The 13,933-nt window shown below is 39.9% G+C and overlaps 1 protein-coding gene across 1 annotated transcript in view; it reads right to left on the reverse strand.

The window, feature by feature from the left end:
- Positions 1-3,018: 3,018 nt before the first annotated feature.
- pappaa (pregnancy-associated plasma protein A, pappalysin 1a) overlaps positions 3,019-13,933 on the reverse strand; it is a 114,288-nt gene continuing 103,373 nt past the window's right edge. The window contains exon 22 of the mRNA XM_042509428.1: positions 3,019-3,391. Within this exon, the coding sequence (XP_042365362.1) occupies positions 3,287-3,391 (105 nt within the window). The 3' untranslated portion in view covers positions 3,019-3,286. The remainder of the gene's footprint in view (positions 3,392-13,933) is intronic.

Genomic DNA, 13,933 nt, shown 5'->3' on the forward strand with positions numbered 1-13,933 from the left:
AGTCACATTCTTTAGCCTTTCTGCTAGTAATAACGATCTGTTGTTTTGGTATCCAGACATTGACTAATGATACAAGTAATCATTGAGGAGAGTATTATATATAGTTAGTCAAAGTATTTGGAAGCAATTCAGGTGATGTGAACTAGAATAAAGGGAAAGATCCAATGACAAATTTCGGATTCATCCATTCAAACGGCTAGAATGGCTTTCCAGTGACCTCAAAGGCAGATGATGAACCACAGTACTGCATGTCATCAGCATAGTATAGTGATTGCAGGTCAGTTTCTCCCCACTGGTGACAGTTCTATGTAAAGCAGCAGTATCTGGAGTAATAATATGACATATAATTTGATAATATCAACATAATACAAGTTTTTTTTTGTCTTTTACCAGGACTATATATGTTTTTTCATATAAAGTGTTAAATGCAATCTTTGTAGATGATGCAATCTTTACAATGTCCTTGTGAAATTTCATAAAAGTTACAAAGTCTCTCAAGAGTCCCTTTTTAATTGGAATTCCTTCATTTAAGCTTTTCCTTCCTTGACATCTCTTGGTTTCTCTGACAAAATTTACACCTTTAACCTAAGATGATGTACTACACACACATCAGGGCACATCAAAAGACAAACTAATTTGCAGTCTCTATTTTAAGGGGGGATTTGATTGATAGATGTATGTATGGATATGTGGTTCATAGTGACAATACCTCTCTACTTCATTGATAACCTCTTATGCAAAGTCAGTCTAGGTTGAAGAGGAGCATCTATGGCCGGATACAAATAAAAACACTACTGATAGGAAAGCTAATAGCAATACAGGGAGTCAAACAATTGAATATCATAACATACAGTTTGTTTCAGATCGCCGGTCTGACAATAGCAGCTTCTAAACATTTTTCCGAAAGATATACTTTTTCTTCTTACATGGAAACTAAAAAAAAGTGCAGTAAATGAGGTCAATAATACAAACACTGATTAAATATGACATTTTGTAAAAAAAAAAAAAAAAAAAAAAAAAAAAAAAAAAAAAAAAAAAAAAAAAACATTTTTCAATGCTCCTGTCTATCAAGAACATAAAGTAATATTTACATGATAATTTTAGATTTTTTTTTTCTTTGTATTTGGTGGAAAATAATACGTTTTCACTTTCTCTGCATGTTGCGGAATTGTGTTAGTTCTTCACTAACATGAAGCTATAGAGCTTTTATTGATGAGGATAATCTGGAATGCTCCAGCAGCCTAATATGAGTCAGGGGGACTTTGCCATTGGTCCAGATGAAACAAAAAGTCATAATCATGCTGGTAGTAACCATGACTATGGTTGCAGCCGAATAAGAGCAGCAAAATTTGGACCAATATGCGAGGCAGCCTTCAAATGTGCATGAGAAAAACTAATGTATATGTGTCTGGAATGAAGAATAACAAAATACAAAGCTATTGTAGCAGCCATATAATCTAGAGAAGTTCATTGGTGAGGACGGACACCCGAGTTCACAATACTGAAGTGCTGATTGGAATAACCAAGTGCACTTTTTACTGCAGAGACACATGTAATGGTAAAATCAATTACTTAAACACGAGACCCAGATGAGACTCTTAGGGACCTTTGATCATATTGTGACTGCAAACGTTGTCTTGACATATACATCCAAATGTCATATTCATGTATAGCATTGTTGCTTGCAGAGCTGAGAGTCCAATACTAAAGGGAGGGGTGAGAATGAGAGTCATGTGTGTATACGCTCATATGTATGTGTCAGATGTGATCTCCTTTCACTTCTTATCACTAAGAGCCTATATCTAGCCCTTTATTGCGGTACTCTTGTGCGGGTGACTGTGCGGTGCAGTACTGTGCGATCAAAAAAAAAGAGGAAAAAAAAAGCCACAGACTCCTGACAAGCATTGACTACATTCTGAACAGGGCTGGGGTAATTTTATTTTCAGTTTAAACATTATTTTTTTGAATCAGTGCTTGAGGTAACAAAGTTCTGATCAAGCAGCATGAGGGAGGAGTTCAAACTGAGACTAACATCACCCCAACCCGAAGTGAGGTGTTAACGATGACATTCTTTAAGTCGTGGTCAATGTATGTAGTATTTTTCTTGGGCAGCTGGGGTTAAATGGGAATGACAAGTGAGGTTCTGGGTTTTTTTAAAGTTCTTAGTGCATTTCATATGTGGTGTCGTCAACATGTATTCTCTGAAAATAGTATGGACTAACATGCAAGAGTGAATGGATGCTTTAAAGAGGTACTGTAAGCAGCAAGGCAGACAGAGCTGTCTAACCCTATCAGAGATCATGATGTGAGGATGGCAAGTAGCAGCAAACACAGTAGCAGAAGCCGTGCTAAAAATGTTTTAATTATGCATTCAGGATTTTGCTCAAAGTATAAAATTGTCTTAGGAAATTGTGTGTGTGGTTGATCAACAACTAGTTGACTTTTCTTTTGTGTGTGTGTTTGTGCAATTCATTTTGGCTTTTGTGTTGAAACTGTGGCTTGAAACTTAACAATATGGCTGTCTCATTCCCCACCAAGCTAGGAATAACCTCTACAGCCTCTGATGTGCCTATGAAGAAACACACTTTACCCGAAAAAGACATAGAGGAAAAAAAACATCTGACCAGTTTGAAACCAGGAATGATATAAGCTCAAACTTCTAGCCCCTTCGAAAAAAGGTGTTGAACATGCCTTCAAAGGGTCTGAGGATTATTTTTAACATCTTGATTTCCTTCATATTTGCAAAACACAGAGCCAACATCAACACAATCCCCCACTTGCACATTTTGATTTACCTTTGGTTCAATCATGTGATTGTAGAGCAAGGTCACTAAAATAGACATTGAAGCCAGCACAAAACTGAACAAAAGGCATGCTACCTAGGCTTGGTTATGTTCTTGTTTAGGTTTTTTTGTTTGCTTGTTTTCTTTTTCTTTCAAAAAAAAAGTCTGTTTCATGTTATTAATTTTTTTCTCCTTGCTATATATGTTGTTGTTTTTCAATGATGATATTGCAGGGTTACTTTCCTTTTAGCTGAGAAATGAAGTTTCCTGTGGAGTCTTATGAGTCCCATCCTTTATTCTAGATCTTTCTGTGATGTGGAGGCTGAGGCATTTCAGCTGGTTGGGATTGCAGTATGGATGGAGAGGTATGCCTGTTAAGCAGCATGTGCAGGAAATTGGAGGCCGAGAGGAGGATGAAGGAGGGGTCTGCCTCGGCCACTCTGGCTGTGTTGTGTTGGAGCAAGGGTCCTGGGACATTGAACAGAGGTCCCTGCTCAGGTTGGTCACCCCAGGGAATGGACATGTTCATCCTTTCTGTTCTCTATAGCATTCTGATCCCGACAGGAGCACTCATCCCGTATGTCACAAGACATAGGGAATGGAATCACCTGGGTGGGACAGACAAGATTTGTAAACCATTTTTGGATCACACGCTAGTATGCATAAAGGTTTAAGCACAAAAATATAAAGGTTTGTGTCAAAATGACTACTTTGCTTCACAGAACACCGTGAAACAAACAAACAAAAAAGTGTGCTATCAATAAAATAAGGCAATACCAGAATAAAAACAAAAGCAAAAAAAAAAAAAAAAACACACCAAAAAAATGAAAGCAAAAGAGAAGGCCATGAAGTTGGAGCAAAATACAGACTACGAAGGACCCAAAAGGAAACATAAACAAGGCAATGTTGATCAAATATAAATTATACAACAAGTAGTTCTGACCAAGCAATCTGAGGTGTTTAAATTTACACAACAGCATGCCTTCCTCATAAACAAGAGGGTTACTCCGCCATTTCTAAATCATTGCTCTCGAAGAAGAAATATTATTATCATATCATTTGAGGCAGCGGACAGCAACATCATTAAAATCAATTTCACTACATTAATGAGTTATGCTTTAAAAATGGAAATACAGCTGAAAAGTATGAAAAGTATGAAAAGATGGTTAACACCATCAGTGATCTCTAGAAAGCATTTGCACATCCATGGAAATGGGGATAACAGTCAAAAGCTTTTTATTTTGAGATCTAACTGCCCCAGGCCAGAATATGAATACATTTTGATTAAATATTTTTATTTTGTTGGTAATAGTTGTATATTTGCAATATTACATGAGAGCATGTGCTTTAACGTCACTGAAGCGCGACAGTGATGCGGTCAGGACCAAGACGCTTGCATCGAGGTCCGCAAGCATCACTGAAGTTGCACTCTCTCACTCTAAAATTACTTGATCAGTATTCTGTTACTGCAATGCCTATTCTTTCCTCATGTGTTTTCATAATCATATTTAAGTGTGCCGTTTAGCTGTCAGATGAGATAGTGTGTTAACCGGCTACCATGTGTAGGAAAAACAAAGCAGGAGCAAACTCTCTCATTTTACAGCTGAACCGTACACTAAAATATGTTTCTGAAAACATTTGAATCAAGAAACAGGCAACATAGGAACAGAATCTTGATTCATATTTGATCTGTGCTGCCTAGTTTGACAGTTTGATTGTAGATCACAAACAGTGACTGACATGATTGGCAGCTCCTCACTCTGATTGGTTGTTTTCATTCAGGCACAATAGATTCTTGCAAATGCCATTAGGAGCACCATAAGGAGGCTGAGGAACATGATTTTTTTTAATCTGTTATCTGTTTCCTGTTCTACTGTCAGGGTATAGTGACAGTTTCAGCAAATATGACAGACTATCTTTTCAACTGTAGCTTAAAGATTAGGGAGCTATGTCATCATGGTTACAACAATAAACATGTGGTTAAGATGAAATTGTTCAAAACAGACAATAAACAGCAGTCTCCCTTGTTTGTCCAATGTTCTGTTGACCCATCCATCCAACCGGACTTCCCTCCTCAGTGATTTTGTCACTCTATATTAACGTCACTCGACCTCTTCCTTTACTCCTATCATAATTACTACTGCCACTCGAGGCCTTAATCACATGAACATAAAAATGTCATTTTGGGGCAAATGCTGAAATGACAATCTTATGAAATCTTTAATTTTTATCAGACTGATATAATGTAATGAAGTTGTCTCAATACAACAAACAGCCATGGGATCAAAATGTATAAAAAAGTATGAACTGATATTTTTTGATGTCACTATTTCCAGTGGATATGCATATCACCTAGCTCTCCCCATCTCTCCCTCTGTTGGATAGACACACACATACACAAGCTAGCTCACTCTCTCTCCCTTTGGAGAAGATGTAGTCCAGATTCTTACAAATATCAAACAGGTTTGAAATTAAATTGTTGTGGTTCTTATTAGACCATTTGTCTCATTTTGTAATGGGTACACAAAGTCTGTGTACACAGTGTACCTAAAGTCAGAGTTTAACTGTCAGGCACTGATACTGTGGCATCAGTTTAGAAAGACGAAAGATGAAAAAAGTGTGTCGGAGGTGTGCAGTTAGAAGGAAAAAAATGGACACTTGTCAGTCAATGAGAAACAATGATTGTTGTTGCGGCAAGTCAGAATATCAAAGAAATCGATATCCCAGTTTCTCTAATAGGCTGATGTCAAAGTGAACTGTAGGTGAAAATAGCACCGGAAGATTACTGGCCATTGCCCCTGGCATTTGATGTCACTGTATAACGCTGGCAATGCGTCACCGGCACCAGCTGCTGCTGCCTTGTTCGCTTGCCTCTCGGGGGGCCTGCTTCAGCTGTTTGGGTACACAAAATGTGTCCAGGCCAAACAAGGAACACATGTGGTCCAAGTCATGGAAGGCAGGCAGCAGACCAAGGGCATGTCTGCAATTGTGTCCTGGTGGCTTATCAGATCAATCTGTGGGGGCCCGCGGTGTCGCTTTTTCTTGTTAGGGCTGAGTGGTATTGTCTTTTTTGCACAATGGATCTCTGTACACAATGTAAATGTTACAACAATACTGGCCACTGTAACCAACACAGACAGAAAGTAGACTGTGCCTCATGCCAAAGACAGCAATTAGTTCAATGCTATTAGTGAAAGCTGCCTGGCTGCTATGGGAGGAGTTGTATCCAGGGGAGGGTCTTGGGGCTATTATCTGAATATAGAGAAGCTGCTGTATAATTACCCATACTACTACTGTAATGCCATCAAACAAATTGCATCATAAGCCAATACTATTTGGGAGGGTTAGTCAGGTAATTACTAAATGCATTAGCATCAGAATGAGAAAGAAATGAGAATTTCCCATCTACTGAAAGATGCATCCATAACAATAGTGCCCATTAGATTGTGCATTAACAATGTCAAAGTTTGAAGCTGACTCACTTCCTACTGACTAAACATGTAAATCCAAATTGATCTTGATTTGCTTAATACTAATGGAAACCTCATGTTTTTTTATCGTTACTGTTTTTTTTTTTTTACAGATTATCACTGAAAAAAAATCTTAAAAGGAGCAGATTCCTTCCAACTGACTTGAATCTAGATTTAAGGAGAACCACACGCATTTTCCAAATCCATGATATTTCTGTGGTCTAAGGGCTATTTTAAAATCCCTTTACATACAAAAATAGATAGGTCCATCTCAAACGTTGTAAACATCATGTATTCATTGCTTTTTTAAAATGTATTTACTTATTTTGAGTTTGATAGCCCTTTGATTTCCTTTGTTTGTGGTGACGTTGTTAGGCTTATATGGTGAGTTTGTTGCACTTTGGGTGATGTGCTTTGTGGTTATGTTTGATAAGTTTGTAATGTTTTTCTTTTTTAGGCGTTTTGGGTTTGCGAGGCTGTTTTTGGGTCAGTTTTTTCCGCTTTGACTGTGACCGTTAGCGGCGATAGGGAAAGGTTAAGTGTTGATCTGTGCATGAGTGTTATCTGTGGAGTGATTCCCCTGGTAAGCTTTAGTGGTGTCTACCCTTTGGGATTTGCCGTGGGTCTGAACACTATACGTTCTGTTGTCACTGGGTGGATTGTGCGCAATGGATGAAATTGTGCAGATATTCATCAGCTGGTTAAGATAACTGACTTTTACAAGGTCGAAGTTGGAGATAGAAGGATGAAGTAAAGTGTTAAAGCTGATTTGATAGCGCACTTGTTAAAGGTAAAGAAGCTGGGCCTGTTGCTGCGGGCGCCGAGGGCTCGTCTCCGCCAGTAATAACGAGCTCAGGTGCATGTTTGGCTTTCAAGCAGCAGGAAATAGTTTGCTATTGGTAGGCGTCATATTGGAGATGGAAGCCAGTGCCTTGGCTGATGAATACTTTGGACTCATGGTGGTGGTGGCGCGCACCACTGTGGCTGCAGTTGGACAATGGCTGGACAGTAGTTGCTGGTGGGAGAGAGATGTGAGGAACGCTCTTTGGCAGCAGGTATATCGACCAGTTAGCCACTGGGTCAATGGGCGGGACAAGCTGGTAGTGGACGCGTTGTCTTGTGCGCCTTCTGAGTAATGTCTTTACACTTGTTCTTTGTGTTAATTTCCTCTCGGCTCTGTCTGGTTCCTTGGGCCTCCCTTTCCCCTCTTAAATATGCTTCCAGGATCCAGTTGCTGGCGATGGAGGGGGAGCCATGGGGCCAAGGGGGATGGAAAAGGTGAGGTGGGTTTTTATTTTTATTTTTTCTTGCATTATTTTCCTCTTATCCTGTTGTTTTTGTTTGTTGTTTTGGGTTGTTTAGTCTCTTGTGGAGTTCGGTGCTGCTGGGGGTGCAGTTGGCATTGTGTAAATTGAGTAAAGTTAGCTGGCAGGTTGGTTGTCAGGGTTCCCTTCAGGACCCTGACTTTTTGGGGGGTGGTGACTTCCCGGATGTCAGGTCCTGTGGGCGTGTATACTGTGTATTCTTTGTGTTTCCAGGTCCTGGGCCACGTGGAGCCGACTGCATAATAGGGAACACCTGGCCAGTGGTCCTGATTATTTAAGCCGTGCTGCGGATGGTCCCAGAGTTGCTTCTGCCTTGCCATCAGCCAGCCTCACCGCAAGGCACCATTTTTTCCTTCTTCTTTTCGCACCTAGCCTACAACACGCAACACACATGATAACTGCATCCATTCACCTGCAAACACCACTGATTCACACATCCACACCCCATCACCTTTTTCTTCAGTTGTATTAAAAAATATTGTTTTGGTTTGGTTTGCCTTACTTGCTTTGCTTCTTTTATTTGTTGCGGTCCACTAGCCGGCCGTAACACATACTTCCATGTGTCCTTCATGTTGCCATAAATACAGCCAAAAGACCAGAGGGTGGAGCCAAAAGTTCAGGACAAAAACAAACATGGAAACATGGGGATGGCAGAGAAGGTCATAACAGTGTGCCATTTTAGTGGAGATAGCCTTCTAGACTGTGGGGGTTTGTGTGGCCATTAAATACATGTCTACATGTAGAAAGAGAATTCTTCTCACTGTATTACCAATTTGTTCCATTTCACTATATTTATGGGCATATCTCATTTGATCTATATTACATTGCCTCTACTATATCTGGTGTTAGCCTATTGTTTGTATCTGCAAGCTTTAAGAAAATGTGGAAAAATTTGGACAAAATAAAGGCTGACAGAAGGCTCCATCCCATTCATTGTCTAAAGAGGAGCTTCAGACTTTATAGTTGACATCACAACTTAACTTCTCTGATTTCTGGCTTTGAGAGAGAGTAGCTCATGTTAACAAATATTGATTGATTCTTAAGGCCATGGAAATAACATATTGGAAATCTTAATTTAGGTGGTGTTCCCCTTTAAGTTCTTGTATGCATAAAGGTTGTTGCGTTACTCAAAACGGGAAGATTCTGACCACCATTATAAAAAGTTCCTAAGCCCAGAAAATCCTCCAGTAATAGAAGGTGTAAATAGAAATGTGTAATGAGAGATGGATGAGCCTGCTGATCTTAAAATCTGATTTTGTAATATATTTAAAAACAACTGATAATGAGCACTTCTTACAATGTATAACTTTCTTTAAATTTGCTTAAAGGTACCTCATGAAATTAGTCACTCTGCGTTAGATGGCAGTGTAAAGCTCATGTAGAATGTTATAGCTGGTAGTATATGCAACACACAGGAAACAGCACCAAAAGTTTGTGAGAGTGGAGGATCTGTAGACAGCAGGTCTGTGGAATGACATGGGGGAGCATGCTAGTCACTGAGGAGCAGTGACGCAGGCTCCCCTTTGAAATGGGGTATAAAATAAGTTGTTTGTGTGTGTGGAGAGGGGGGGTTCCTAATGTGAGGGCCAGGTGGGCAGTGCCCAGACTCCTCTGAGAAAATGAGGCCTACATGTGACGACTTTACAAGCCGAGGGCCGGACACACTTCAGAAACAGCTGTCAATTGCATGAACAGTGTTTCCTCTGTGGCATTTTAAAGCAAAGAACACAGGGCTCCTCGCTCCCACCTGACTCCTAAGTTTAATTACACTATCTCTCTGTTTCACACTTTTCCCCCTTGTCTCATTTGGAGTCCCTTCCTACTTTACCTTGCTTTATTGCTCCTCTCTCTTGCAGCCTACATCCCTACTACCCCTCCCACTACACCTCACTTCCCCTACAAGGCCACTTCTGTTTATCTCTCTATCTAGAGAATGATGGTGGGTGGCAAATTTGACATGGTTTCCTTTGACCTTGACCTCCAGGGTGGCTGGGCCAGCTGCCACATCTGGCCCTGACTTGAGGTTCTCTCAGGGTGGCTGGGAAATGGGACTAGCTGGCCTTGTGGGCCTGGGGGCCCTCATGCTGCCCCCATGTCCCAGGGCTGGAGGAGGGCTGGGGGAGGACACCCACTAACAGCAACATGAAAGCCCTTCTGAAGAACGCAGACCTTGTCAGAGCCCCATCCTTCCATCTCAGGAACAGGTCAAAATAACACAGAGTTCCTCTCATTTCTGTGTGTGCAGTATATGCGTGTCAGCCTGTGCTTTAAGGGAAGAAGGTGTGTAAGGGGCACAGGCCTGGGGAAAGGGGATCTGGCAGATCTAGGGATGCATAACACACTGTTCATTAGCGAGTAACAGTTGTAATAAGAGTGAATAATAACAGCAATACTTTGTCAGTTTTCAAAACATATTAAGAAATATTTTAGATTTTCTAAAACAGCACAACTTTGTTTTTTTCTATGGGCATTTTTAACTAATTTAATATACATATTTATACATTTAAAATGCAACAATCTGTCCACAAGAGTCAGGGTAGAAATAACTGTAAAGCAAATAGATCTCAAAGAAACATAGTAGTGAGCCATGTCTTGACCAACTCATGCACCTACTGTCTCATGACTCCAAATAACCTTGCATGACAGCACTGTTACTTCAGTCATATCGTATCAAAAGTCAGTCGTCAAATAAATCAGTTGCTGGAACCATTGAGCAAAGTGTGAAAACTGACAAACGATCTGTAGTCTTTAAGGAGAAAACCTTTACTGAACATAAAACCTGATTAGACTGTGAAAAGATTTTTGTCAACTGATAACATTCCATCCCTCTGAGATGCAGGCAACAAATTTTACAGGTGTTTAGTTGAGCTCAAAACCTCGGTAGAGTTCAAAGATGGGTGTGGTAGTATCACAAGCATCATTGCAAAACTGCTTTACATCCCTGGATGACATTTCATAAGTTGTGGATCACTGTTCCATGGCTGGTGCAATCCATCACAACATGGTATGTAGTTTGATATTGCCTTGCTATTATTAAACATGATTGCCTATTATTTCGATTCATAAAGAATTTCTATGATTTTTGGATTCTTCGTTCACCAGACGCATGCAAGAAAAAACAGTTTTCCTCATAAATTCAATACTACACAAGTTAAGTGATTAATATACAAATGGGGTAACTATTACATTGACTTACTGTTCGCGTCATGTAAACCAGCAAACAAACTAGTTGTCCATATCAACTGTGGGTTAAAAACTTAAGCCAAAGGGTCAATGTTCAGAAGTGACTGAATTCTAGCTAACATAAAATCCATTACATTATATTCCCTTCATATTTACTTCAAGTGAAGGAGGTGGAGAGAATGCTTCACAACTTATGTTTGAGTGACCACTATGGCTATCCCTGCTGATTCTTGCAAATTCTCACTACATCTGACTATTGACCACAGCCCCATTCTCTGTTTGAGCAAGAACATTTACTGAAAAACAGGAAGCAATCCTAGCTGGAGTGGGGCTTTAATGCACACACATACGATTTAGAAACAGCAACTTAAGAGAAAAAATAAATAAACAACTGACTTTGGGAAAATCAGTGCGAGCACTAGGCATCAGCAAACAACCGAAACCCTTAAAAAGGTAGTAAAACCCCCACCCACCTTTGCTCAGCTGTGGAGAGAAGCCCTGCTCCTCCCTCCACATTAACCTTCCCCTGCCACTCATATGCATTTTGCCCCCTCCACCCTCAGCCCCAATTCCCACACACAGATACAGAAAAGCTGTGAAAAAAGGAGCCAATGGCATGCTCCTGCTTATTGAATGATTTGCCATGTGCTTGCATTGTATTCGTTTCACAACGAGAAAGTAAGAAGATGTGAAAGAAACTCATGAAGCAATGACCAAAATAATCCCTCAACAATTTGTGCGCGTGCCTGCTTCTATCTGTGCCTCTGTTGCTTCATCCCCTTTAGCTGCCCTGGCAGAGCCTTGGAAATGGGAAATAAAGTATCTGCTCTAAGACATTTAAAAAATAAAGAGCTGTTGCTGGCATATGCTTTTGGCATCCTGTTATGTGACTATTTGATGTAGAACATGTTAAAGCAGAAAATTAGAGGAAAAAAAATCACCACTTCTGTGTGTGATAGCTAAAAAAAAGGTCTACAGCCAAAAACACAGAAAATGACATTCAGGCTGCTTTTTTTGAAAGGGCTTAGTCTACATGAGTCACCAACAGAGACAGGGAGGTTAAGTGGTCAGCTGTGGCTATCACGGACCATCAGCTTAGACACAAACATCAATCATAACCCAAAGCAAGTCACGTATCGCGCATACTTGCGCCAGACTGAGAGTTGTAAACAGGTTTGAGGAACAAGGAAGAATCTCGGCGCTTACACAAGACCCACCACCAACGCAGACAGAAAAACCTACAGGCACATTTAGAAAAAGTTGTTTTAGAGAGGCCAAGCCGTATAACTATATAATCGGTGCCCTCTGCGTGCTGCTTCCAGCATCCAAGAAAGGAATTCCTTCCAAACTGGGGGGGTGAGGGGGGACCTACAAAAAAAAAGTGTTGCGCAGGCAACCCTCAGAAAGGCATACTCCATACCCTTGCCTCCTCTCCTCCCAGCCTCTCCAAATTCAGCCAACAGCTTGCAACTATTAAGGGGAGATCCTGTGGTGACCTTACGTGCAGCCAGTCCTTGCACCTTCAAAGCTCCTGGGGTGGAATAATACACAGCAAGTCATCCAGAACTCCTTAATACACAAATCTCTACCAAAATAAAAGACGAGAGCAGCATTTGCTGGGAAGGGAAGTAAAAGTAAATGCTGGGCTCCACTGCTTTTCCCTTTTTTTCTTTCAGTTTTTCAGCTCTTATCAGGATTAAACTCTAATTTGACAAAAAAAAGTAAAAGCAAGAGGAATCTGGAAAACTTTAATAATTGATAATTACCTAATTCCTATAAAACCATTTAAGCTTGTTTGGAAAGATTAGAAATTGCCCAATTGTTGTATCTGGAAGAAATTTTATTACATTCCAGAAATTATGATTTTTCATATTGGACCATTGAGTCATTCCAGATTTGAGAGGAACTGTGTTTGATGTTGGGAAACATAATAATAAACAGTCGTGCAACTGCTGTAAAGAAGTCACTTAGGCATCTTTTACTGAGAAAGGGTAAGCAGATGTTTTAATCGGTGTGCCGCATCAGTGGACCGAAGACATAATAGTTTTATGAACAATTAGTTTAGGGTCAAAGAGTAAACAAGTGAGACCGCTTATGTTTTACAAGAATTCTCTTTAGATGGAATTAAAGCACTAAAGAATATACGACTCTAGGTGATAAGGGGGAATAATATTCTGCTGGAGTATTTTTCCCTTCACATCATTACCAAAGATCAGAAGGAAACCATATGGTTCTCGGATGCTGTGTCACAACACACTGGGGACAACAACAATGAGCAAGATTCCCACTGAGTCACCTGACTTCTGTGCATAACAACAAGTGGTGAGTGTTTATGTGCTGAAGTGTATGTTTGTATGTATGTGAAAGTGAGAAAGACTGAATGAAAATGAGTGAATGAGGGTGAGAGGAGAAGGAGTGAATTGTTACACAGGTGGTTTATCCTACTTAAAGGGACAGTTCACCCGAAAATCAAAAATGCATGTTTTTCCTCTTACCTGTAGTGTTATTTCTTAATCTGGATTGTTTTAGTGTGAGTTGCCAAGTGTTAGAGATATCGAGATGTCTGTCTTCCTTGAATTTAATGGAATTAGATAGAGCTCAGCTTGTGGTGCTCAAAGCACCAGAAAAATACTTCTGAAACACTCAATAGAAATGTCTCTTTCAAGAAATCATGACCCAGTTACTCAAGATAAACCACAGATCTTGTTATGAGCAGTTTCATGTAGGAACTATTTTCTTTCTACCAAACTACAACCACCAACTGTATGATCATGCAGTAGAAAGCATGCATCTACCCATGAACGAGAGGCTGGTGCTCGAGACAGGTGTAAACATTAATGGCTACCTTAGCAGCTAGGTGGGCTAGCAGTAGATGCACGCCCATTTGTTCCAACTGAAAACCATTTTAAAAAGCATCACAAATATATAGTTTAATTTTTCAAAAGACCAAAGAATTTCCTAAAACAACTCACATTTAGAATTAGCAAATATAACTCAATAGGACTTAGTGGAGCATTTATTTTGGCAGATTTGTATCCATCCTTGCTCCCCCAAATACAGTAAAACAGATAGTCACTTCAGAAACTTAAAAATAAAAAATAAATCAATAAATTACATCCAACCTCATAAACATCCAAACGTATGATTTGCACTTTCCATAAACCTATATTTT

Source organism: Plectropomus leopardus, chromosome 20, assembly GCF_008729295.1.
Source record: "Plectropomus leopardus isolate mb chromosome 20, YSFRI_Pleo_2.0, whole genome shotgun sequence".
Taxonomy (NCBI): Eukaryota; Metazoa; Chordata; class Actinopteri; order Perciformes; family Serranidae; genus Plectropomus; species Plectropomus leopardus.